The sequence below is a fragment of the Rhinolophus sinicus genome, chromosome 8 (genome assembly GCF_057876585.1).
Source record: "Rhinolophus sinicus isolate RSI-liver-muscle chromosome 8, RSI-T2T, whole genome shotgun sequence".
Classification (NCBI taxonomy): domain Eukaryota; kingdom Metazoa; phylum Chordata; class Mammalia; order Chiroptera; family Rhinolophidae; genus Rhinolophus; species Rhinolophus sinicus.
This window is the reverse complement of record NC_142508.1, coordinates 65194922-65220621: the sequence shown is the minus strand read 5'-3', so window position 1 is coordinate 65220621 and position 25700 is coordinate 65194922. Positions and strand designations below refer to the sequence as shown.

The window sequence follows — 25700 nt, the reverse complement described above, 5'->3', positions numbered from 1 at the left end:
CCCAAACCTTTGACTCATGTGCCCCATCCCACAGCTGTCCCCAGACCCCACGCCCAGAGCAGAGGCAGACACAAGTCAGGCTGCTTTCCCAGCTCAACTAGAGAGTGGGAAGTTGTGTATCTCAGGGTGCCCAGTTCAATCCTAGGCTTGAGCAAAGCCCATGTTGCCTATGCTCCACAAAGCACTAGGCCTGCGGCTGCTGCTGAATGAATCCTGGTGTGCAGACCCTAGTGACCCCCCTCAACCCACAATACATGTGTCAAGGCTTACAGCAGCAAAGGATGAGCTTTATTCAGGGGGGAGGGGCTCTGGGCTGGCAGCTGGGGGTGTGGAGTTGTTGCGGTAGATACCCAGCAGGATGGCATTGATGTGCTCCAGTGTCTGGTTGCTAAAGACTAGGTTGAGGTGCTCTGTCCCATGCAGAGGCAGCAGGTGCACGGGCTGTGGCTGGAGGCCCTTCCAGTGGCCACAGAGTTTACTGCTGCGCGTGGCCACAGTGTCATCACCATCCTCATAGAGAATATCCACAGGATCTGTGTAGGGGAAGCCATGGTCAAAGATGTAGGTGCGGGGCGTGGGCAGGCCCTCGCCATACAGACAGTACACTTCCACGCCTGGTGCTGGCAGTCCTTCCAGCAGGCTGCGTGACTGGAGCCACATGTACCAGCCTTCCTCAAAGTGCAGGTCTGCAAAGAAGCGCTGGAAGTCATGGCCTGTGTAGTTGAAGGTGGGTGTGGACATGAACACATGGTCCTCAGGCCACACGTGGTTGGCGGGCATCATCCAGGGCGATGTCGTCGTCATGCGTTGCTTTCCTTTCAGCCTAATGCTGGACATGATTGGGATGCCCTGGTTGTCACCTGTGGACATGGAGCAAGGTGGGCAGGGAGCCAGGCCTGGCTGCCCCTGACCCACAACTTGCTGCCCAGCCCATGCTCAGCTGCAGGCTCAGTTTTGTCCCAACTTAATCCAAACATTGGCTCCAAGCCAGACTAGAACAGGCCTAGCATTTAGTAGGTGCTCAATGTATGCTTATTAAATGAGAAGCCCTGAGGGCACCTCTGTGAGGCAGAGCTGTAGGGCCTCAAAAAGAGGGCAGGGAGGGGTTTCCTGAGGATGGATGTGTATGTGCGAAAGGTGGGGGGATGGTGCTGGCAGTTCTCCCTGAGGCAAGTGTGTGTTGGCCCTGTGATCTGTGCTGCACCGCGGTCAGAGCTGTGTTCTGGGAAGGGTGAAATGAGACCGTGTTTGTGTTTGACACTAACTGATGTAATCTGAGGGTTTCCCTCACCAGACTGTGAGCTACTAGAGGGGAGGCCGAGTCTGGCTGGGCCCAGCATCCACAGTGGGTTCTCAACAGGTAGTAACTGTGGCTCCTAGGGTCTGGTCCTGGCTTTGGCAGATCTGTCTCCAGTAGGGGAGATCCCCAGGCAAAGGAGTTCCTGGGAGCAGAAGGCAGCTGAAAGCTGGGTGGGCAGGACCTGAGGCCACAGGAACAAACCTGGGGCAGTGAGTCAGATTGCTGGAGTTCACTTCTCTCTGTTAAACTTCCCTTGTCATCACTGAGACAGACTCTGGCAGGTGCCACTCTAATGGTCCAGGCAAGGCTTACTACTCTTAGGGGGCCAACGACAGAGGCCATGCCCCAGGGGTGGTAGACAACACCCACCGTAGGGCATTGTGTGCAGAAGCAGGAGCGAGGGCAGGCCCTTGGTCAGCTTCATTCCACCCCTCAACCTCACCACAGGATGCCAGTAATCAGAGCCCGTCTCACCTGAAGCCACGACCAGCAAGGGCTTGATGGAGCCACCCCAGGGAGCCCCAAGAGAGATGAAGCCATCGATGAAGCGATCCTTCCAAGACTGGGGCTGGCGCAGCAAGAAATAGAGCAGGTGCAGGCAGCCAAGGCTGTGCCCGATGAGGAAGATGGGTTTTCCATAAGTAGCATGCATCTCCTCCACCAGCCCAGCGAGCTTCTGGTAGTATTCCTCTTGCTGGTCTGCAGGGGGTGGGAGTGGATGGGGTCAGGGCAATGGGGTTTAGGGGCCACCTGCCCTGCCCCAAGCCCGCCATCCTCAAAGACACTCACTGGGTCCCAGCCGCCAGTCATAGGGGGCAGCCCGCACCGTCTCATCCCGCACATACCCGTTGTTGACCAGATTCTGCACCAGGGTGTTCATGTAACCTGTCGGGGACGCAGCAGCATTGGGGCTCTGGGCATGGCTCCTGCAGCCCAGCACAAGCAGAGCCCTGCACTTCCCCAGTACACACACCTGCCAGCTTGTTGCTGTCCAAGTACTCAACAGAGTAGGTCTTGCCAAAGCCGGGGACACGGATCTGTACACCAGGGGCATTGGACGCACGCCCAGAGCTGCGGTTGTAGACAACCCTGGGAACAGGGGGACATTCAGCAGGCCAGCGACCAAGGGACCGGGTGAGGGAACTGGGACAGAGGGGATGGCGCATACCTGGTGTTATCGATCCAGCAGTCTACCCCAACGGGTAGGAACATATTGAGGTCCAGCCAGATGGTGAAGAAGTCCTCCGTTTTGCGGTAGCACATCCAATTCACCACATCTGGTTTATCCAGCTTGGCTTCCAGCTGATTCCCCAGGCAGCCAGGCACTGCGGGCACTAGCCTTCACTCTGGAGTCCTCGGACTTCTCACCGCCCCCACCATGGTCCCCACCCCAGCTCCACTCCCCCCCTGCAGTGACCAGCCCCACCCCTTCATCTCCCACACCTTCGACCCCCAGGGATGAAGCTCAAGATCCTCTTTCTGATCACCCCCCCAACTCCCCACCCCATCCCTCCAGCAGCACAAAGCCCAGGCTCCCACTCAGGCAAGGAAAGTCCAGAGGCCAAGGCTCTGACCTCTGCCCCCCAAAAGTAAACACCTCGTCTGTCTCCATTACTGCCAAAGTCCAAGGTGAGAATAAGCAGGTATGGGGCAGTGGGGACTGAGCCTAGGAGTAGGGGCAGGCCTTGAGGGGCCTCTCCTGCTCTCCTGGGTTGGGCATCCTATCCTTGCTGGGGTGGGGGCTGAGGAAGGAGTAGTGGGGCTTGGCCGAGGTTTCAGTGGCTGCAGCTGACCCACAGCTTGTATTGCCCTGGCCATGCTCTCAGGCACACCCGCCCCCCACTCCACCCACCTGGGGTAGATAACTCAGACACAGGAAAGTGAGGTGGGGGGAAGGGGTTAATTTCTCTGCAGGACAAGCCTTTGGCCCCACCAAACACTGAAGCAGGGATCAGGGCTAATGCAGGGGCAGAGGGCCTTGGCAGGGTCAACTACCAGGGGCTGGGGCCCAGGCTCCCCAAGGACTGGCCCGCTGCATCAGGGGCCTGGTGGGGGCTTACCGAGGATGACGGGCCTTGTGTGGTTACTGAGCTCAGCCTTGGGCGTGGTTTGCGGGGGAAACAGCACATTGAGGAGCCAGAAGGGGGCGGCAGGGGGGAGCAGCAGCCCCAGCAGCAGCAGCACCCACTGCCATGGGGAGCCGGGCAGCCCCATTCCAGCCCCACTGCCTACTGCCCAGTGAAGCGGTCTTAGGCTGGCCTTATCTGGAGTGGGGGTAGGAGGGGCCCTGGGGCCAGTGGGAGGGAAAGCCTGGCCAATGGCGGTGGCCAGGGATTGCCGGAAAGGGGCACAGCCTCAGGGAGCCGGCTCTGGGCCTAGGTTCAGGTCCGCCTTCTTCCTGTGGCGCCAGGGGAAACAGAGCCTGGGCAGCAGGAGGCCCAGAAGTACACAATGTTTTATTGAAAAAAGTCAGGCCTCAGCTGGCTGGCTCCATTAGGCTTGGCTTGGTGGGGTCCCTGCCCACAGTAGCCTGAGCCAGGTCTTCCAGCAGGCGGGCTGGGTCAGACTCCCTCCCCTCCCTAGTTGCCCTTCCCCTTCTCTCTGATGGTGACATCCAAACAATAAATATTCAATAAATAGCGTTTCTGGGCTGGCTGCCTCCAAACCCCATGTCAGCCCTGACCAGTCTTCTCCAGCCAGAGCAGGCCTCCTGGGGTGCTGGACGGGAAAGTCCCCAAACTTCTCAGGGTCCTGCAGGACCTCAGATCCATCTTCACTGCCAGGCCCAGACCCAGTCTCCAAAGAGACCTAGCAAAGCTGGGTCCAGGCATGGGCAAAGCAAGGCTGGCAGGTGGGTGCTGGGAGGGGGTGTTACCCTGAACACCTCCACTCTAGACCACAAGTCTGCATCGGCTCAGGAATAGATGGTGATGACTTCACGGCCACCCCCACGCACCAGGAGAACCCGCTCGAGGCCTTCGGTCAGCACCTCCAGGAACTCCATGTCTGAGGCACCAGGTCAAGGAGGCGGCACCAGCACCACGGGGCACTCGGGGAAGTGGGCCTGGCCTGTCAGTCAGACGTGGGGTAACCTGCCAACCCCAGGGGCATCAAGACTGACCACACGCTGTCCCCCTCCCTACTGCCTGCCTCTCCACAGAAGGATACAGTTCTCGTCACCCTCACTGTTCTTGGGTGGGCCGGGCATGTTCAGTAGAACCAGTCGGGCATCGTGGGAGCGTGTCACAATGACTTCATTGAGCTTCACGGCAGTGTGCATGCGCCGCACATTGGATTGGTCCCTGCAGGGAATGCAGCTGACCATGGGCCCCACCCCGGCCCACCCACAGAGCTGCTCTGCCCCCATCCCACCTCCACCCCCAGGCCCCAAAGTGGCTGGGTCTGCTTTCGCTGCACTCACGGCTTAATATGCACCAGTTCTCGGAAGTTGTCAGGGGCGTGGCTGGGGTCCCAGGGCTCAGCTGCCATATACTTGTCCCGTGTCCACGTCATCTGGATCTTATCAGCCCCCGCTGCAGACTCATCCTCCTCGTCCGAATACAGGCTTTCCAGCCGCAGGGATGAATGCCGGTCTTTGACCAGCTGGGCCTGCGGGAAATCAGAGGTAGCCTCAGTGTCATGAGCAAAGGGGGCCTGGCTGACCCACCATGATCACCCAACCTCAGGGACATGAGCACTGCCAGCGGGGTTGGGGTGAGTCATTCTGATGCCTGCACCTTATGGTGTCTCACAAGGCCTCAGCTAGCCACCCACCCCAGCCCTAAACCAAGGCCACTGACTTCTCGCTCCCGCTCGGTCTTGGTCAGCCTCATCTGCCGCAGCATCTGGGACCGTTGCTCCATCATCAGCGTCCGCTCGTAGGTATATGCTGAGATGTCGCTGTTGTGCTGGGGAGAGAGTGGGCCATGAGGACTGCACTGTGGGGCAGGGTATCCACAGGGCCACATGGGGCAGATGGCTCACCATCTCCACCACCTCCACCTCCGCCTCAAGGCGTAGGTGGTACAGGAAGACGGCCAGGTCCTTCTTCATCTGGATGCTGTTGTCATCCATCTGGGCCACCGTGAAGATGCGCATCCGGCACTTCCTCCAAACCTGTGGCAACAGAGCAGGTGGGTGGTTCAGTCACACCCCACCCCTCCAAGGGTCCAGCCCCTCTCCCCGGGGCCCACCCCCTGACCCACCTTGTGCTGGCGCAGCAGGAAGGGCAAAAGCATAAGCATGCCACCGTCATGCACAATCCACCACACGTCGATGTGGCCCTCCAGGTAGCGCTCATGGTTGCTGGGGTAGAAGGCGATGTTCTTGGGCACAAGCAGTGCCAGGTGGGCCGCCGTAGTGCAACGAACAGTGTCTGGGGAGGAGGGACGCTGCTGACCGCCAGCCTGCAGCCCTCCAGCTTCTGTCCTCACTTGAACCCCAGCCTGTTCCCCGTGGCTGAGCCCAGGCCCTGGCCTCTCACGCACCAATGAAGGTCTTCCAGGCACGTGGGTCCTCGCTCTGTCGCCAGCCATAGGGCCAGCCCAGCACCACCGAGTTGTGCCTCATGCCGCCCAGGCCACAAGACTGGATGAGGTGGGCCAGTCCCTCACGCACCTTGTTGGCTACCACCACCTGGCAGAAGCCCTTCACTTTCTCAATCTCCATCATGTTCTTGATGGTCTGTCGGGGACACACCAGGCTCAGAAGGCAAGACGCACACACAGAGGCCATGTTTTCAAGTTGGGACAGCCATACCCACCCTTGCTCCAGCTCTCAGGTGGCAGCAGTGCTGTCAACCTGGCTGGTCAGAATTGGGCCCCTCCCCTACATGCCAGCTGCAGACCGCAGCCTCTGGTCCAGCTCAGGTCCCCACCCCCCGCAGCAGGCACCTGCTCAGCAGCCTGGGCCTCGCCGTAGCTCTCCAAGAAGTTTCCCTGGATGACAGAACCAACTATGGTCAGGCCCTTGCCGGCCTTCAGCTGGGAGGCAAAGGTGAGGAGCCGTGGGTACTTCACGTGAAGGTCCTCATCTAGCTTTAGCAGTACCAGCAGCTGAGGCCTGCGGTGGCCAGATGGGGAGGCAGCCTGAGACCAGGGCCAAAGGTTTCCAGGGAGCCCCTCTTTTTCCCTTCTCAGCTCATAGGCCCCCACAGGTTTGGGTAGCAGAGATTCAAGGGCTCAATAAGCAGGATGGCACCCTTGGTACCCCGAGGACAGGGAACATGGACCAGGGAGGGAGAGCCAGCACCTCTTGACCCTCCCACCCTCACAGCGCCCCAAGAACCTAGAGTGGCCTTTGCCAGTCTGGGTGTGAACTCACCGCCAGTTCTTGGTGTGAGGAGGCCCCTCCTCTAGTCGCAACAGTGCATAGCGGGCAGCACTCAGAGACAGGCCTCGGATCCCATCACCCCATTCCTTCTCAGCCCTATAGAGGCCACCATAAATTGGTGAACCCCTGGTCCCTCCCAGGGAATTCCGTCCAGATGTATGTGAGATAGAGGGGGGCCAGGCCCTGCACCATAGCCCTCCAGCTCCAGCTCCTATGGTGGCTAGCCAAGGATGGCTCAGTTCTCCCCAACCCAACATACAGACCACCCAATTTTCCCCAATCAGGTGGTAGCCCCTCACTCACCCTTGGTATTCAATGTACTTGTAGATCATGCCCGCAATGAGCATGGCAACCAGGGCATAGTACCAGGAGGAGACAAACATAAGGGCCAGGCAGAGGCTCATGCCCAGGAAGGACAGCGCCCTAGGCCAGAGAGTAGCGAAGAGCCAGAATCAGGGAAAGAGCAGTAGGGCCCCAGGCCAAGCCCTCCCAGCCCCCTAACCTCTCACCAATAGCAACTGTAACCCAGGAAACGCAAACCCCATCCAGAATAGGGCTCTTGGCTATTGAGGAATAGCTCTTGTGTCAGAGGACTTGGCTCAGGGGTCCAGCTGGCGCTCACCAGTGATAGTACTTGAACCGGGGCCGCCAGTTGGGAGTCCTCAGGAGTGTCTGCACAGCACAGGCCAGGTTCACAAACAGGTAACACATCAGAAAGAACCTGCATCACAGGGGCTGGTTGGTACCGAGGAGCCTCCTTGGCAGCCAGGCACCGGATGTCCCTGCCCTGCACGGACTCAGCCAGGTCTTCCCAGCCTCACAGCAACCACTTCTAAGCCTAAGGCAGATGTGACTACTGCACAGGTGTCCTCAGAGCTAGGGCTTCGAGGATGGGCAAGTGTTTACAGGCAGAGCAAGGTGGGAAGGGGACAGCAGGCAGGGAGAACAGCGAGTGTACAGCTGTGAAAAAAGGTGGTGCTGAGGAGTGCTCAGGGTCTGGAGATGGCAGACTACATTCAGGCTCCTGGACTGGAAACCAGTTGGATTAGGGGCTGTCGTGAATGTGGCGAGGAGCAGGTAGGGAGAAGACGACAAGGCCATTTTGAATACACTGAATTAGAAAAACTTGAGGGATACTGTGTGTATATAGAAGACTGGGACACTGTGAAGCCTGCTGTGTGAACCCTCCAGGAAGGCCGCTGAGGAGCAGAGGGCTGAGGGGAGAGGCACCAACTTCTACCCTGAGCTGGCCGGAGGAAAAAGGCAGACAAGAAGGCAAGAGGACTTACCAGAGACAGAATGCCAAGGGGCAGGGGCTCCCATGGGGGTGAGTGGTCAGTCCCATCAGGGCTGCCAGGAAGAGCCAATGATAAAGGTTGAGATATACTGTCTGGCTTGGGCAGTGAGGGGTCACCACGCAAGACCACTGTGGCAAGAATAGTTTCAGGTGTGCACTATGTGTGGGTGGAGCTGGGCAACAGGAGGCGGAGGTATGTCGTGGGGAACGAGAGATTACTGTGGCCTGACTGTGGCTGGGGGCACTGCTTTAGGGGGAAAGGGAGTCTGTCAGGGCTACAGGCTGAGTGGGGCAGTGAAGGGTAGTCCTTCCATAATAAACAAGCAAGACAGAGCATCGGCAGTGCAGCAAAACGTGTGTGGCGATGGAGCGGGCCCCAACACTGGCAAAAGAGAACACAGCACCCATAGAGCTCTGCCTCAGAGACCCCCAGAAATTGCCATGTGCTGACCACTTCCTGCAAGGCACTGGTAGACTCAAATGCCAGTTGATCCTAGAACTTTAAAAGCAAACAACTTTGAAAACGGATGGGGCAGTGGTGGCTTCTTTAAGGCGCTAGGGACTGGGTACTTGCCCTGTCCGGGAGCAGAGGGCTGTTGCCTGCCTGCTCTGGGAGGCTGGACCTGTTGGCCTGTTTAACGCTTCTGCATAAGTGTCAGGCTCGCTCCTGAGTGCAGAGGTAGGATGAGCTCTGCCAGGTAAACATCTTCCCATACAGCCTGATATGTCTCCCGGCTGTACCCTCAACACCAAACAGGGTTACAGGCAGGTGCTGGGGCCCCTGGCTGAGGGGTGCTGAGAGTGCACGGAGCCTTTCCCAAGACCACCCCTCTGCCTTGCCCTGGCCTCCAGCTCACATGGATAGGATGGGGGCCACCATGTCAAGAGAGGCAATGAGGATGCCCAGCTCAGCGATGAGTGCCGTGAGGAGGAGTGCCCATGTTGGTTCACCATTTGCCTTCCCGTGGCCAAATACCTGCATGTACAAGGGTCAGTGTGGTCAGCAAGGGAAGACGCTAGTCCCATCACCCCCATTCCACACCTTGAACTCTAAGCCACATCCTGGCCTCCATCATCCCCAACTCCCTCCTCTGGGGATTAGACCGCACCCATGCCTATGCCAGTAGGTTCCACAAGTTTCTCTGCCCTCTACCTCTCCAGGTGTCTCTGCTCTGAATGAGCCATAAATAAGCCATGAGGATTCTGGGCCCAAGCAGCTCTGCCAACAGCACGGCAGGGGCAGGGCCAGGACAGCTCTCAGCAATTCCCCATGATGGCTATGTGGCCCTACGGTCACTATGGGCCCCGGCAGGATGTAATGCATCCATGTGCCCTTCTGTTCTCCCCCAGGGTGAGGGGACAGAAGCACCCAGCCTTGTGGGAACACAGAACGGCTCACCCGGAGAAAGGGGATGATGTTGTCCTTGGCGATGGCCTGCAACAGGCGTGGTGCCCCTGTGAGGCTCTGCAGACCGGCGCCACAAGTTGAGAAGAAGGAGCCGATGACAATGACCCAGGGCGAAGGCCAGGCCAGTGTGCCCACCACCAGGTTCCTGCTCACACCATCACCGTACCTGCAGGGGCCAGGTTCAGACCACATTCCGTGCAAGGAGCCCCCCAACCCCTGGATGTGAGGAGTCAGGTCGGACACTGTGGTGGGCAGAGCTCTGGCTCCTCAGCAGAGAAGGCCAGTCCGCCAGCCCTCATCCTTTCCCCTCATCCCAGCCCTGATCCTGATGTCGTCCTTCTCTCAGAAGTAAAAGTCCTGGTGGGGCCTGACCCACCTGATGGTACAGACTACCAGTGGCAAGCAGCAGCCTGAGGACATGTGGGACCACGTGAGTGAGAGGGGCTGGTGTTAGAATGGCAAACGCGGAGTCTACTGCCACAGGAAGGGGCCCAGCTCACTCACTTGTCCCGGAGCACCACACCCTCGATGCAGGCGCCAAAGAGAACCACACTGCTGAAGTCTGTGGCTGTGTCAAGGAAAGCAAGGCCTCCACTGCCACTCCATTCAGTCCCCGCACAGGACCTGCGTGCCCCTCGATCTACCCTTAACCAGAAGACTCAGCAAGGGCATCTACAGCTGAGAGTTTCACGTTGTGCACACTCCTTGAGTGTGACGTGAGTGAGGGGAAAGATATATATGAGCGGATGCACACATGCACATGTGGTATGTCTGTACATGCCTGGTGGTGACCTATGTAGGCCTGAAACAAGAGACAGATAAAGAAGGTGTGTCTGTACATGCCAGGTGGTGACCTATATATAGGCAAGTGCATCCTGCAACCTTCCCCCCCGCCCCAGGCCAGGGAAAGGATACACACGAGGGAGGTGGTAACAATGGCCAGAATGGTCCCCACTGGGATTGACTTCTGGGCGTCGCGAAGGTCTCCGGAGCGATTTGAGCCAGCCATAATGCCTCCAAAAACAACAAGACTCCCTCAGGGGGTCCCCAGGAAAGGAGGCATGACTGAGTGGCTGGGCAAGAGGGGCTCACCTGTCACAGAGGGGAAGAAGATGCCGACGAGCACAGTGAAGGATGTGGCAATGTCAGCCACCACGTACAGGGGCAGGCTCTCCTTCAGGCCAACGGCATCTGTGGAGGGCAGCCCATGCTTCTCCACAACCTCGCTCTTCTCCAGGTAGGCACTCCATAGGTTCTCTGCGGGGGCAGCAGCATCACCACTGTAGCCCCACCTACTTCCCAGGGGCAGTTTGGGCCAGCGAAGCCAGAGGCTGCAGATGGTGAGGGGCTCTAGGGAATTTCAGCCGGATGGCTGCTCTGGCCACAGGGAAGGAGCTGTCTGGCTAGAAGTCTGACAGGCAAAGGGGGCTGAAGCCAGAGCCCTGCCACTGCCTGCCTCCTATACAGAGGCCCTTTATGGCTCCTGGGAGAACAACCCCAGGCAGCATCAGGGGCTGGTGGCTGGGGAGAGAGGGGCTGCCAGAACTTTCTGGGGGCTGCTGTAGGCATGGGACAGTGGCCAAATAGGCTCTGTTCACCCGAAACCTAGCTGCCAGGAGCCAGGCTGAGAGGACACTGCTGGGCTGGGAAGGCAGCCAGCCTGCCCCCCATTCCTGAGATGGCCACACAAGGATGGCTCTGTGCTCTACTCTCCTTCCAGGCCCACTCCCTGCCTCCGGCTCAGCTCATGGGTCAGGAGCGGGAGGACAGGAGGGAGGACGCACCCTGGAGCACACCAGCAGCTGCCCCAGGGATGCCAGGGATCTCGGTCACATTGTTGAGCAGGAAGTAGGGGTCACAGGAGTCAGTGGTAAGGTTGGAGCTGTGGCAGAAGAGGCTCCATAGCTGGGTGGCCACTGTCTCATTATCCACCATGGCTGTCTTGGCACAGATGTCAAACTGGTCCCGGGACAGGGTCCTGTTGCCCAGCATGCACACTCTGTGGAGGGGCGTGGCAGTCTCAGCACCTGCTTAGCTGGAGGCCCTCACCTGTTTCCACCCTGCAGCCTCTGGGACTCAGAGACCATCTCCCTGGGAGGGATGTCAGTGCAATGCCTGGATGTATTCCCAGGTTACTTACGGAAATATGGGAGGATCAAAAATAGACTTGATGCCCCCAGCATAGATGGACAGGATGGAGATGATCACACAGGCCAGGAAGAGCGAGGCAAATTTATTCACATACTTGACACCAACAAACACCACCAGGGTCATGAAGGTCAGAAAAATGGTCCCATACACTCGCATGTTGTTCAAGGTAGCACTCGATGTGTCGTGAGCGCCTGTTGGGTAAAAAATGGCGGCTGGCGGGGCAATGTAGGTCTGAAACAAGAGACAGATAAAGAAGGTTCGATTTTCCCATTTGAGAGTAAATTCTATCATTTTAGTTTTCTTTTTAAAACTGTATCCAGAAAAAGCCAGTCACAAAAGACCACATGTTGTATGATTCCATCTATATGAAATGTCCAGAAGAGGTAAATCTGATTAAAGACAGAAAGCAGGTTATTGGTTTCCTAGGGCTGGGAGGAATAGAGTGACTACTAATGAGTATGGGTTTCTTCTTGGAGTGAGGAAAATGTTCTAAAATTGATTGTGGTGATTGTTGCACAATTCTGTGAACATACTAAATACCATTACATTTTATGCTTTAAATTGGTAGTGAATTGTATAGTAAGTGCATTACCATGTTTCCCCGAAAATAAGACCCAGCCGGACAATCAGCTCTAATGTGTCTTTTGGAGCAAAAATTAATATAAGACCCGGTATTATATATTCTATTCTATTCTATTACATTACATTATATTATATAAGACCCGGTCTTATATTATAATAAAATAAGACCGGGTCTTATATTAATTTTTGCTCCAAAAGACGCATTAGAGTCGATTGTCCAGCTAGGTCTTATTTTCAGTGAAACACGGTATATCTTAATAATGCTGTTATTTAACACGTTGCGTACGGATCACGAGAATCTTCACGAGGGATTTAAACCCCGCCGTTCGCAACATGTTAAAAAGGATTCAGACACAGGAGTCAACCTGAATAGCTAAATAGCCAAAGTAGAACAGTTTGAGCAACAAAATAAATAATGATAGTACTGGCTTATGAGCCAAGAATAAAATAAATATCCAAGAGTCCATACTTATATAAATACATGATTGAATAAATAAATAAATGGGAAAAGGACAAATTTTCCTTACAGAAGAAATCCAATAATAAATGTAGAAATGTGGGCAATATAAAAATAAAAACAACAACAAAAAACTCCCAGAAGGTCTAGGAGCTGGGTGCACGCTCCAGGCAGAGGACCTGGAGGTGGGACTAACCAGGCAGTTCCTCTGAACATCTATTGTCTGGATCCCCAGGGGTGGGCACTTGTTACCCTGTGCTCCCCATGGGCCCTCCACCTCTTCTCCCACCAGCTGGGGCAGTTCAGTGGGGAGAGGGAAGCTGAGTCAGAGCCCACATGGGGTACCCATAGGCGGCACTGACCTCCAGACAGGGTATTGCAGCTGCTCCCCGATTTCGGGACAAGGATGAGGTAGATCTGAAGGGCCTCGGATCAGAGGCCTGGGGAGACAGACCTGGCCAGAGCCCACACATGCCCAGGAAGCAGGCTCTGTGTCACCACCAAGATCTGTCACTGAGTTAGATGCAATAGTTCACAGATCACCTGCCATGGCTGACATGGATTGGGTGGATGGAACATCTAGGGCCAAGGTAAAGGCAGCCAGGCCCTTCCTTGCCTGGCCCAAACTGGCAAGGGATTGAAGGGGAGACTGGCTTGAGCAGAGATCTTTCTCTCTAGAGGAGGCCTCCCACATTATAAGCCCAAGACCCTGGCCGGAGGTGAGGGCAGCATGAGTAGTACCCTGGGCCTATGGGAAAGGGACTGTTTGGACAAGACCAGAGCTGGCCAGGGCTCAGCCTGACTCACCAGCAAGATCTCAATGGCCCCCAGGATGTACATGGCCGCTGCAAATGTTGTTCCCAGGTAGAAGCATAGGCCCACAGCACCTCCAAATTCTGGCCCCAGTGAGCGGGAGATCATGAAATAGGAGCCCCCAGCTAAAACAGAGAAAGAGTATACAGGTCAAGGCTGATTCTTCTTCAAGGGGGTCTCCTCCATGACAATCCCTCACAATGACCCAGAGGGACAAGGACAGATTTTTCTATTTACAGATGAGCAGGGTTGGGAGATTTGCCTAAGCCTGTATGGTTAATAAGTGGCCAGACTGGGGTCAGACCCCACTCCCATCTGACTCCAATGCCCAGCACAGGCCAGTGAAATTACTACTTTGCTAGAGCAGTTTTAGGGCCGCAGCAGGGCCTAAGTGGCCCACTGCCCACCAACTCCCTGCACTTAGGCTGGTCCCCACAGCCTCCTCCGGCTGGGTGCATCTGATCTCAGCACACCTCACCCCTTCCAAGGGCTGTGTCTGTTAGTCTGACTCCTCTAGACCAGGGCAGGGACTGTGTCTGGCCCAGTGTTTTTCCCTAGGGCCCAGCACAGGGCCTGACAGGTGAGTCTCCATGGCTGACCCTCCTGCCCTGAGTCTGCTTCCATCAAAGTCTAATACTCCTGGCAAGATTGACAGTCAACACTGGGCTTCAGGGCCAGCGAGGTGCAAGAGATAAGCGTGATCCCATGTTGCTGGTTGAATCTGCTCCTGATTAAACTTCTCTGATGAAAAATCTGGGACTAGGGGTTAAGAAACTTTAAAAAGGTTAATCCGTTTCATACTGTAATCCACCTCCTAACGGACCTGTCAAGGGTATGAACAGAGATCTGTGTGCAAGGCTGTTTACGACAGTAATATTTACAATAGTGAAAAAGTAGAACCCAAGAGTAGGAAAATAATGACATAAATTAGGTAATACTCTATCAATCCTGCTAAAAACATCAAATAAACTTTTTCCGACATTTGGGAAATAGACACACACACACACACACACACACAGTTTGGGAAAAACAATTATATCAATGCTTTACAAGACCATGTACCAGAAGGCTAATAGTTATGAATTCAGGATTATGGGCACTTTCAAAACCTCTTAATTTTCTTTTTAAAACCATATCCAGCTGCAGGAAGAGGATCACCCCGAAGATATTCTGTAGGCAGGGCAGATACACCCCCATGAGGGTGCCCATGCTGGGTAAGCATATGCCTCCCCGCCCCCATTACTTTTATACTAATACTAATAACACTGTTATTTAAAAAGAAAAGAAAACAAGCATCCAGATCCAGACACAGGAGCCAACCTGTAGTTAAACATCCAAAGTAGAATAGTTTGAGCGACAAAATCAATAATAAAGTACTGGATTATGATCCAAAGAATAGCATAAAGAAGTCCATACTGATATAAATACAAGGTTGAATAAATAAATAAACAGGATCTCTGAAAACCAAGTCCAATCTAATCATCCCTGATGAAAACCCTATGATAATCCATTGGGGGGGGCCCAGACTCCTTGTCTTGGGCCATGAGGTGTGTCCCATCACCTTCTTTGTCAGCCCCACACCCCTATTTAAAAACAAACACAGAAAAATAACCCAACAGCAATCTCAAACTCTGTCCAGCAAGGATATTTCTAAGTGATGGCGACTAGCATGGATTCAGGGACTACACTCTCACCAAAGAACTGCTTTGGGGAGGGGCGTGGCAACAATAGTTCCAAGGTATGTCAAGGTGGATTCTGAGCCCATCACCCCTATCAGGCCCGGGGTGATCCTCACCCACCTGGAACCACTCCATTGGTGGCGATGGCACTCATGGAGATGGCCGTCAGCAAGGTCTGTGGGAAGGCGGTCTAGGTGAGTAGCGCAGCTGGGGGGGCAGCCACGGCCCCTCCCCCAGCCAGGATACTCACACAGCAGCAGCAGATGAGTACAATGAGCAGTGCCTGCAGCACCCCGGCCGTACCCACCATCCAGGTCAGCCGCAGGAAGAGGATCACCCCGAAGATATTCTGTAGGCAGGGCAGATACACCCCCATGAGGGTGCCCATGCTGGGTGCCTATAGAGCAGGAGGGATGGGGGAAGCACAGAGCATCAGAGGGGTCCAGATGCACCATGGAAAGCCAGCTCCAGTCACTTAGCAGTCCCTAGGATTCCTACAGAGATCAGGTTGGAGAGGGGCATCCTGAGTGGAGCAGTCCAGGGAGTGCAGGGGTGGGGTGACAATTGGATTCTATGTTGACTTTCATATATGAAGACAGTTTGGGATTGGGAAGGTATACAACCTGATTCTTTTCAAAATGCCATGTGTGAGCTTTAGAGTCTCACCTCCCCCTCAAAGCACTGCCCCCTTCCCTTTCTCTCTTCTGTTAAAATTCTGGAAAGAGAGGTCTATCTTGGATCCCCACCTTCTCATCTAGCAGGCCTCACGTCACCCAAGCCAGAATCTAAGACGTTTTCCCTGGCCTCCAATCCCCGACTTCAGTACAGGTGGACACCAAGTCCTGCCCAGTCTGCCTCTCAAGCTGCCCTTAGATCAGCCTGCCTTGTCTCAGCCTTAGTCCCTTGAACCTGGGGCACTACACCTGGGGCAACTGGATGGTGCCCTCCTGTGCCTGTCAAGCTCTCCACACTCCATCCCACTCAGCTGCCCAAGCAGGTCTCTGAAAACCAAGTCTAGTCTCACCATCCCTGCTGAAAACCCTCTGCACCATCTATCCTGTAATCCCCAGTGTAGGCCGGACTTTTAGGCTTGGGCCATCAGGGGTGCCCCATCACCTTCATTATCAGCTTCATCTCTTGATGACATCCCTAAGAACCTCTGAACCAGGGCATGTGCTGGATCCTGCCTGGGAAGGTCAGCCCTGCCTCACCACTTGGCATATTGCTCTTCAGTTAAACAGGCAGGAGGCTTAACTGTGTAGCCTCTTCCAGGAAGTTCCTCTGGGTTGCCTTAGGTGGAGTTGGCACTTCCTCTTGCATCCCCTCAGTGTCTGATATACCCTTTCATCAGTGGTCACTAGAGGTCATAGTAACTGTTAACTCGAGTGTCTCATGTTCATATTGGGATTGACATGGCTTGTTCACTGTTGTATCACCATCAGGCCCTGCAGGTACCCAAAAGGTGTGCCTGAACCCAGTGATTGGTGCCTTGGAAGACCCCTAGGATAATCTGTTGGGAATATCCTCCATAGAGAATAGAGACTCAAGGTTGAAAGGAAGGTGAGGAAGGTCTAATGGGCATATCCAGGCAGGATTTTTCAACTATCTCAGGGCAGAGTAGGAGCCAGCTAGAGGCCAGGGCAGAAGCTGAAACACAGAGGCAGGGCAGGTGCCTTCCTGAAGAACTGAGGCCCTACAAGTGCAGTCCACCAGAGCTACAGCAAAACCTGCTGTCCTGGAGATGGGGTGGGAGAGAGAACTTTGTGGACAGGAATTCTTCTGAAGGCTCCAGGCCTGGGGCAGGATCTGTGTGCAGCCTAAAGGACCTCAGAAGAGCCGAAGAAAAAACGAATGGTCCCTCAAACTGTCCTGCATGGTATAAGTGACAGATATACCTCATCTGGGCTCTGTCTGAGCCATTTTCAGAGGTCGTGGACCACCCACTGGATAGTGGCAGCTCCAAGCTCCACCTCAATTCTAAGCTGAGTCACTCTGGAAAAAGGGCAGTGTGGGAAAGGGCAGGGCCGGAAATGCTTTCTGCATCTCCAAATAACCTCTGGCAGCCTCAGAAGGTCACCAGGCCAGAGCCGGAGTGGCTGCTATGGAGAGGCTGCGTTGGGCCTTGGCATGGTCTGCCTGGAGGCCCACCCTTCCTGCGTTAAGCCTTACTTTTCTGAGGCCCCACTCAGACCCGCCCTATGTGAGGACCATAGCTTAGTGGCCCCAGTTCCCTAGCTTCCTATTGACTGTGGACTTGACCAGGCACCTCCTTGTTTGATGGAAAAGCCACTGGAGCTGGGACACTCCCATATTCTTACTCTCAGGCCAGGTAAGCTGAACAGGTAAGCTAAGGCTGGACCCCAGCATCCTCACAGCCTCCTCGGAAAGCTAAGGCAACATGGCCCTTCACCAGCCCAGGCTTCCTTCCAACACTTGTTGAGATGTACACTAGCCTTTCTTAGGGACCTTTTTACTCCCAGCCACCAGCAACTTGGATTTGGCCTGAAGAGACAGGGAAGAGGCACCTACCCAAGGTTCCTAACATCCACTGCGGACAACACTCAGAGGCCGAGACTCCCTCTGCAGGGCTGAACAGCCTGGGGGACTGGGAAGCCTGAGAGAGTCAGGGTTCTCTGCTATCTGTCCAGAAAATGCCAACAAAACCACAACTAGCAGGATAGGGGGTATGTCAGGTCTGTGTGACCTCAAGATCTCAGCTGGCCCTTCTGGGCTGATTTGCCTCCCTGAGCGGCAAGGTGAGGAATGCACATCAGCCTGGTCTACCCTCTTTCCCTGGCCCACCCAGGAAGGCCCCAAACTCACGAGCAGGTCTGAGGCGGGGGACCCAGCTTATTCCAACCAACAGCTCTTTCTGCCTGTGCTGACATCCAGTAAGAATTCTATAGCCAGTGCCAGACCCAAGTACCCTCCAAATCACAGCTGCTTCCCAAAACTCAAGGAGTCAGGAGGAGGAGAGGGAGGGCTCCTCGGCCCCAGCCCTCAGTTAAACTGAGCCCCCTCACACCAGGGAGCTAAGCAGAGATGTGCACAGTCATCCTGAAGAGAGAGGAGGGCCGAAAGGCCAGAGGCCTGGACTGCGACCAGAGAGGGGACCAGGACGGCCCCCGGGGCAGTATGATGGTCCTATCACCTCCCTACCCAGGCGCTCAAGGAACCCAAGGGCTACTGGAGGGGTCTGCCAGTGGAGCCAACACAGTGAAGGGTAGAAGAGTTTGGTTACTTGCACTAGGTCACACAGCCCCAAGGGACAACCACGTTCCTGGTTCCAACGGCAACTCCCTTATTCCTCTTAATGGGATGCCGGGGATCTGGCCTTCTACGTCGTCGTATCTCACAGCAAATCCACAAACCCATCTCCAAGTGTTACGTATTGATCTTGTCTAGCTGAGTCATCACAGGCAAGTTACTTATCACCCTTGACACTCAGTTTCCTCATCTGAAAATGGGGATGATAATAGAAGCTGCCTCACAGCTTTGTTGTGAGATAACCTGCAAGAACCCAGGCTCACTGCTTAGCACTATGTCTCACACACAGAGAGGACTGAGTAAAGGCAGATGTTGCTCTCCCTGTCATGTCTGAGGGTCTCCCTCGCCCTCTGCCCCCTCTAGCCCTCTGCCCCTGAGGAAGCCTCCTTGAAGCCAAGGCAATGAGTGTCCATCCTCCATGCTCACTACACCTGGCACCCATTTCCCCTGGGATGCTCATAACCATGAGGAGAAATTGCCAATTCCATGGTGTTGAGTCTGTCTTCCCAGGGAGGGGCCCCTCTGCTGCCCTTGACTAGCTTACCTTGGCTGCTCTCCGGCGGGTGCCGTCCCCATTTTCAGCCTCCTCGTGCTCCTTGGCACCCTGTGTGAGGTTGGTGTAGCTGACGAGCTTGCCCAGAAGAGAAGATACCTTTGGGCGGATGTCCAGCTCTTCCTGTAAACAGAGCCACAAGGCAGTCTGGCAACGGGCCCAGCCAGCACCTATGTGTAGCCATTGGCCTGGCCTCTGGCCCCTTGCCAAGCCCTGAGGCAGGCCTGGGCCTGATCCCAGCTCTTGCCTGGGGAAGCCCAAGCCAGCCATCTGGGCAGGTATGGGCGCCACACCCCAGCATGCAGCACTCAAAGGCGAAGCTCCGTGACTGCTCTTCTCTCTGCCCCACCTTAGGTACAGTCATGACCAGCCCATTTGTGAAAACTACCTGCCTCAAGGGAGAGGGCAAGGCAGGGCATAGCTGGCAGACAGGCGAATGGCACACTTCACCTGTTTGTTCTGTGTGGCCACCTCCCAGCTAAGAGTGGGCCTCTGGGACTCACATCTTCCCTCAACTCTCCCACAAAAAAGCTACCGCTAGTCACCTCAGGGAACCAAGGAAGTCAAAAGAGGGTTGTCTGGGACAAGTCTCTCTTATTTGCTCAAACTCTGATCTTCCTGGATGATCTCCCGGGCCCCTTTGAATAACCCACCTCAATCCCCAAGGTGGGATCCTGGCTCTCTAGCCCATCCTCAGGTAGGGCCAGGACAAGGCTTTTGCTGCAGAAATGTGCTGCTTTTCTAAGTCAGGAGGCCTCCCAGGGTCCCAGGGCTCAGGCGCCCCCACCCCTACCGGGGTCTAGGATTTCCCTGCTCCGGTGGCTTCCCTAGCACCAGGCCTCCACCTGCGTGTTGCCCTTCTAATCCCACACGCAAGGAGAATCTGGTTTGGAGTGAGAAGTGAAGATGCGGGTCTTTGGGGGGCACATGGAGATTGAGGAACCTATGAGACTTGCATGGGGCAGCTGAATGTGTGGGGTCAGAGTTTTGGGGCCTAAACTGTGCTCTAAATCCAAATCCAACTTCTGAGCCTGAGTCTGAGAAGACTGAAATTCAAGTTCAGAGGCACAAAATTAGGAATGTTTCCAGAGGAGTGTCCACTGAGGTGCAGATGTGGAGAAAGGGGGCGTATGCAGGGAGAAGGACCAGGCCTCAGTGAACTTGAGATGGGCAGGGTTGGAAGAACCAGTCAGGAAGGACAAGGAAGAGTTCACCGGAGAGGAAAGAATAATAACGGACTGTGAGAAATCCTAGGAGTGAAGGGAAGAAAGGAAAGCCTGAGAGGTGGTCACTTTGCTGAGGATCTGCGTGGAAGTCAAAGGCAAATAACCCTAAAGGTGGTAATGGGGTGGGGTTGTGAGCGGCCTCTGGGAAAGCAGTTTTAGTTCAAACGGCCAAGGGAACCACAGCCTGACTGCCAGCGGGCCAAGACAGACAAGGGGAGACTGGAGGAGGAGCCGAGACATAAGGAGGCACAATTGTCCAGCCTGCCTGCTTAGCTAAGGCTTGGATCCTGACAGGCCCCTGCCTGCCTGCCACACCTGCAGCCCAGAACTGCGCATCAGCTACCTCAAACAGTGCCAGGTTCCGGTCATAGTATTCACTTCCTCTGGAAGCTTCCAAGGGACAAAGGAAAGGGCTGCTCTCTTTGTGGTTGCCATGTCCTGTGGAGAGAAAGGGACAGAATCCCAGTCAGGGGCTGCCTCCTGAGCCCCCAACCTGCACTGCTCCCCAGCAGGCCAGCCCACAGAACTTCATCTCTGTCGAGAACTGTGGAGGTCAGTGTTACCAGGCTGGGCCAGTCTCCCTGAAGGGTCAGAATTGGCAGAGTGGCCAATAACCAAAACCCAGCACCTCATTTAGCAGAGGGCCACAGAAACGCTAGCTCACACACGTGTTAACACCAAGGGGCGGAGCCTGCTAGGAGGGCGTGGCCCGAAGTTGGCCCGGCCTCTAACCCCCAATCCTATTTCCTGGCCCATCTGGAATACCCAGTGTGTCAGGCACCGAGGCCTCTGTGTCCTCAGGGCCTGCCCGGGTGCTGCCCTCCAGGTAGATGAAGCCACACAGGGCACCTTTTGCCGCCATCGTCACAGGCCGCCTGCAAGCTGTCCCACCATGCACCGCGCGGGGGCATCCTGGAGGGCAGCTCGAGGCATGCTGGGAGGAGCCATAAGCTGGAAGTTGCCCAAAGAGCGGAAGTGGGTGCAAGAGCTGTCTAGGGTCATCTATGAAAGCCGGGCCAGGTAGGTGTTGAACTGAGCAGGAACTGCTGGCAGGAGCTGCTTACTGGCCTCCCTGTCCCCATATCCCGGCCACTTGCCCAAATTAGGTGCGTGGCCCATACCAGTGTTAACCTACCCCAGGATGGCGAGATAGTGCCTCAGCTCCAAGGAAATCTCGCAAGATGAACTTTTTTCCTTTCTTTCTTTTTTTTTTTTTTTTTAATGCCTGCCTCACTTCTCAAAGCCTGGCTGTTTTTTCTGGCTGCCCAGCATTCACACTCTTCCCTGTTTTCCAAACTTTATCCCTTGTGAGTTTCGGTGGGCGACACTCCCATCTTTTCATCAAGCAGACAGAAAACACCAAGTACTCCTTTTCTAGTCACTAAGTGTTTTTGTTTGTTGTTTGTTTTTCCTGTGCCGACAGTCTGGCAGCTGTCAGTGGCTAGAGGCCTCGCAGCAAATGGGAAGCTGACATCTTGGTTCAAAGAAGCCAGATTGGTGTTGGATGGAATGACTGTGGCAGCAATGCTGGACTGCCTGGTGTCTGGTGATGGAGGTGGCAACAGAAGTATCATCATGGACTCAGACTAGTGAGGGTATGCACTGGCTTTGTAAGAGCTACCTGCCAACCTTCTCTGTTTAAATAGCCCATAGTTTCATTTCTCTTGTTTGTAGGTAAGGATGCTGAATGATGCATTCAACACCATCTGATACATCCTCTTGCCATCAGTATGAGACTTCACTTGCCTTCTCTGGAGCCAAGAATCACTCAGTAGATGCTGCACTGTGGATTCTTTATTACCCAAGGAGATTGACAGGTAAAGTGTGCTGATGACAATTTCTGGGGCAAAGTACGGTCTTCCTTCGTACAGCATGTGAAAGTGGTACATCACCTCAACTAGGAACCTGGACTAGCTAAGCGAGCCAAGCAGCTCACTCCCGTGTAGGTCAATGCCAGCAGCACAGTTGACAAGGGGAACAGGAGGTCAAGCCAGCCCACTGAGCCATGATAAAGCCTCGTGGGGTCACATAGCTCCTCAGACACCCTGTGACATCTGCTATGTACTTGATGCTTGTTTGGGATCAGGATAAGGAGCCATAAGAAAAGTCTGAAAACCCAGTAACACCACCCATTACAGTGACAGCCCTTCAGTGAGAAGCCCCTGAAAAGTACTCTTGGATTTTTATGAAAAAAAAGTGTCTCCCCTGAATAAATCAGATGCTTCATTTTGTCAGAAAATGGCAGCTACGGAGCTCGTATTATTTCCCTTTCTGCCTTGGCTGTCAGGAATCTTCAAGTCAAATTTTTCCTTAGATGCAGTCACCATCTACCTCATCTCAGAGTCCCTGCCCCATTCCTTTGTATGGTTCTGGTCTTTCTGATAGTAACAATCCTTGGGGGAAGTACCAAGGGGTGGAACCTGCCAGGAGGTGTGGGGCATATCTCTTCAGATCTTTTTATGAAGTAAATTGGAAATAAATTATTCTAACCTCATGCATTGCAGCCTGCCCCACCATTGCTGCCATGTCTCTCTGAGGAGACTGCACTGGTATCCAGAAAATGCAGAGCTGGGCACAGAGCAGTTCTCCCAAACTGGCTGTGGATGGTCCTCCAAGACTTAGTGGGTCCCTTGTCCCTTCAGCCATGACTCCAGAAGAGCTCAAAGCCCTTCCAAGCGTTGCCTCTAGTCCTCAGAGCAACCTTGCAGTAGATATCATTTCCCACCTTTTTGTAACAAGGAAAAGAAGGCTCAGAGAGATTCAGAGGCAAGGTTACCCAGTGAGAAGGGCAAAACCTGGGTCCCAGAATCCATTAGAGCCAGAGCCAGGCAGGAGCTGAGCTGCAGGTTCCCTACTCCTATTCTAGGTCCCAGTGCATCCCAGGTGCACCCTAGGCTGCAGTACAAACCTTTAACTAGAGAAGAGTGTCTGGGGTTTGCAATTTAGCCAGGGTGCACATACCCAAGGCTCTTGGTGCTCTGATGGTTGGCAGCCTGGCTTGGATTCCTGACCCTCCCTCTCTATGACCCAGGGCAACTTTCTTACCCTCTCTGTGCTGCCTTGATTTCCTCTTCTGTGAAGTAGAGATAGTAATATAATACCTACTCTTCTAACTGCCCAGATGCATCAGAAAAGGGACAATCTGGTGCCAGACACCCAGTAGGTATAAGGTCAGCTACCATGGGATTGTGCGAATATGGGGCTCTAAGCAGTGTCTGGGTGTACTGCCCTCAGCTATTCCAAAAATTCCAGTGCAGGTCTGGGCATGCCTGCCAGGCTGAAGCTGCTCAGATACCACCTGAAACCCCCGGTGAACCAGAGCATGGCCTGGGCCTGGGGCACTGCCTGTGAAATGCACATATATGTGTGTTCCTGGCTCCAGCTGCAGGTGGCTATCCAGGTGACACTCCTGCCTGATTCCTGTGCTCACAGGCATCTGCCAGGGGTACCCCTCTGGAACCTCTACACCCCTTAGAGCAGAGGTGGGGCCTTGAGAGATGCAGGTACCAGGCTGGAGGTATCCCATGAGGTGGACCTGAGGTCACTGATTTTGTGCCCCCAACCCTTTGCAATTCCAACCAAGAAGGATCATAATCACTCACCAGGATGCAGAGTGTCCCCCATACCGCAGACACAACCAAGGTCTAGCTGAGAAGGAGTAAGAGGAGGAGCGGAGGATAGTGGGAGGAGCTGGCCCAGGCTGGAGAGACCTGGCAAGACTCAGCCAGTGTGACTCCAGGTCCCTCCAATCACCCTGTGAGAGGCCAAGGCGTGGCCAGAGGCTAGGCTCAACTCTGCCTGCCCACTGGTCCAGGCTGCTCCTAGGGACGCAGTCCAGCCCAGACTTTGGGAGAGAAAGCCTCCCAGGGCTAATGGGAGTAGGGATGTTGGCTCCTGCTCTGACCATTGGAACAAGGCTAGGAGCAGGTCAGGGCACCAGAGGTGAGGGCTGAGGAGCACGCGTGAACATGGCTGTCAAGCCTGTAAAATCTCCATGATGTCCAGTAGCCTATGCCACTGGCCTGTGCCAACTCCCCACACAGCAGTCAGGTGACACACATACAGGCATCACCCATCAGGTATGGATCACCTCAGTCATGTCACCATCACAGACAGATCAGAACTAGGTCAAGAGGGCATCAGTTGACACATGCCACCAACACACATGTTCCCTGCATATCTCCATTATGGTCAGACACAGACACAGGCATTTGTCATCAGTTATACTACCATCCTTATCACTGACACCCCTACAGGAAAGTGGCTATGAGAATGTGCTACTCTGACCCCACCTTCACCTTGTGATACCCTAGTTACACACTTGCACAGGCACAATTACACATGCACGTGCCACTACACATACAGACGCATGTTTTCAGCAATGTTCACACTCGCAAGAGTGGGCCCTGGCAAGGACAGCGACCTGAGGGCCTCCTGGGGTAGAAGATGGAGAAAGGGGTGTGGGAAGAAGCAGGCACCTGAGAGAAGGGAAGAGGAGCTTACTTCTAGACCCAGTTCTAACACCTAGGCTAACAGTCAGGGCACTGGAGTCTCCAATCCTGGGTTTGAATCCCCTGGGCAAATTATACAACAGCTTCCTGTCTCAGTTCACTCCTTCCTAAGTGTGAGTAATAGGACCTATCTCATGGGGGAAATTAGGAGGATTAAGCAAGTTAATTCACATAAAGCCCTTAGACAAGCCTGGTTCTGTGGTAGTGCTCCCTAGATGCCCATGGTACCTAAACAGATCTCAGCAGAGATCCACACAAGTGCACTCATAGACCCCTTCAGGCAGGCACACCCTTCTCTCCTGCCAGGCAGTTACCCATAGACCTCCTCAGGCACGCACATCCTTCTCTCCTGCCAGCCCGAGTGCAGGGAGGCACAAGGATGGGGGAAGGGAGGGGATTTTCAGGGGCAGAGGCACAAATGGGTCGGCGAGACGAGAAGAGGCTGGAGGCGGTTCACAGAAGGTGAAGGGGCTGGGGATCTGGGATGCGGCTGTGCTCCCAGCCGGGAAGCGCCAGAGATGGGAGCTTGCTGCTATTCATGCGTCCGGCGGCCCCACTGGCCTGGCCTCCTTCGTCCGCCACGTCTGCAGCCCCCGCCTGTGGCCCGCAAGGGAGGAGCTGGGGCTGGGAGGGCGGCCCGACTACGGGCGCCGGGGCCCGGAAAGATCGTGTCTGCGCACGCGGGGCGAGGGAGTGGTGGCGGCGGCTCAGGCTAAGAAAAGTTGGGCCCGCATCGACGTGTGCATGCCCGGGCCAGGTGTCTGTGAGAGTGGACCCCGCGTGGCCGGCTCCCCTGTCCCCGCCAAGGCCCCCTCCAGGCGCGCCCTCACCGTCTGAGTCTTCCCGCTCGGCGCGCTCCCCGTAGTCCACCCAACTGAGCCCCTCGAGGTTGTCATAGTCGCCGCGCCGCGGTCCGTCCACCGGTACCACGGTGAAGTGAGGCATCGCACGCACCGCTGCCCCAGCCTCTGGCCCGGCTGTCTCCGCTGTCCCGGGCCGGCGCGCCCCGCCCGCCCGCATTCCTCCCCGCTGCGCTCACTTCCTCCGTTCGTCCCCCGGGCCGCCCCTCGGAGGCGGGGAGCAGGAGGGACTCGGGCCGGCTCCTCCCCGAGGGGGCTTCGGAGT

General features: G+C 55.2%; 2 protein-coding genes across 3 annotated transcripts; both read right to left on the bottom strand.

Annotated features, from left to right (window-relative positions):
- Nucleotides 1-266: 266 nt before the first annotated feature.
- Nucleotides 267-3635, bottom strand: LCAT (lecithin-cholesterol acyltransferase). Of its 2 annotated transcripts, none has more exons than XM_074314705.2 (6): nucleotides 3361-3635; nucleotides 2469-2625; nucleotides 2274-2389; nucleotides 2146-2185; nucleotides 1775-1999; nucleotides 267-829 (listed from the first exon to the last, which is right to left on the bottom strand). In XM_074314705.2, exons 1-6 carry the CDS (start codon nucleotides 3512-3514, stop codon nucleotides 289-291), a joined length of 1233 nt encoding a protein of 410 aa, XP_074170806.1. In that variant the 5' UTR covers nucleotides 3515-3635; the 3' UTR covers nucleotides 267-288. The 2 variants fall into 2 exon arrangements, with proteins under 2 accessions (XP_074170806.1, XP_019611918.1); XM_019756359.3 differs by having other exon boundaries at nucleotides 267-860; nucleotides 2090-2185; nucleotides 3361-3622.
- Nucleotides 3636-3735: 100 nt separating this feature from the next.
- SLC12A4 (solute carrier family 12 member 4) lies at nucleotides 3736-25601 on the bottom strand. The gene is made up of 24 exons (XM_019756326.3): nucleotides 25406-25601; nucleotides 20408-20502; nucleotides 18830-18961; nucleotides 15269-15415; nucleotides 15139-15193; nucleotides 13334-13464; nucleotides 11477-11718; nucleotides 11121-11335; nucleotides 10429-10593; nucleotides 10252-10350; nucleotides 9841-9898; nucleotides 9328-9502; nucleotides 8786-8904; nucleotides 7254-7352; nucleotides 6935-7054; nucleotides 6623-6727; nucleotides 6193-6361; nucleotides 5788-5983; nucleotides 5506-5675; nucleotides 5285-5416; nucleotides 5101-5208; nucleotides 4722-4909; nucleotides 4469-4602; nucleotides 3736-4306 (listed from the first exon to the last, which is right to left on the bottom strand). The coding sequence occupies exons 1-24, from the start codon at nucleotides 25593-25595 to the stop codon at nucleotides 4215-4217; spliced, it is 3336 nt and encodes a 1111-aa protein (XP_019611885.1). The 5' UTR covers nucleotides 25596-25601; the 3' UTR covers nucleotides 3736-4214.
- Between the last annotated feature and the right edge of the window lie 99 nt (nucleotides 25602-25700).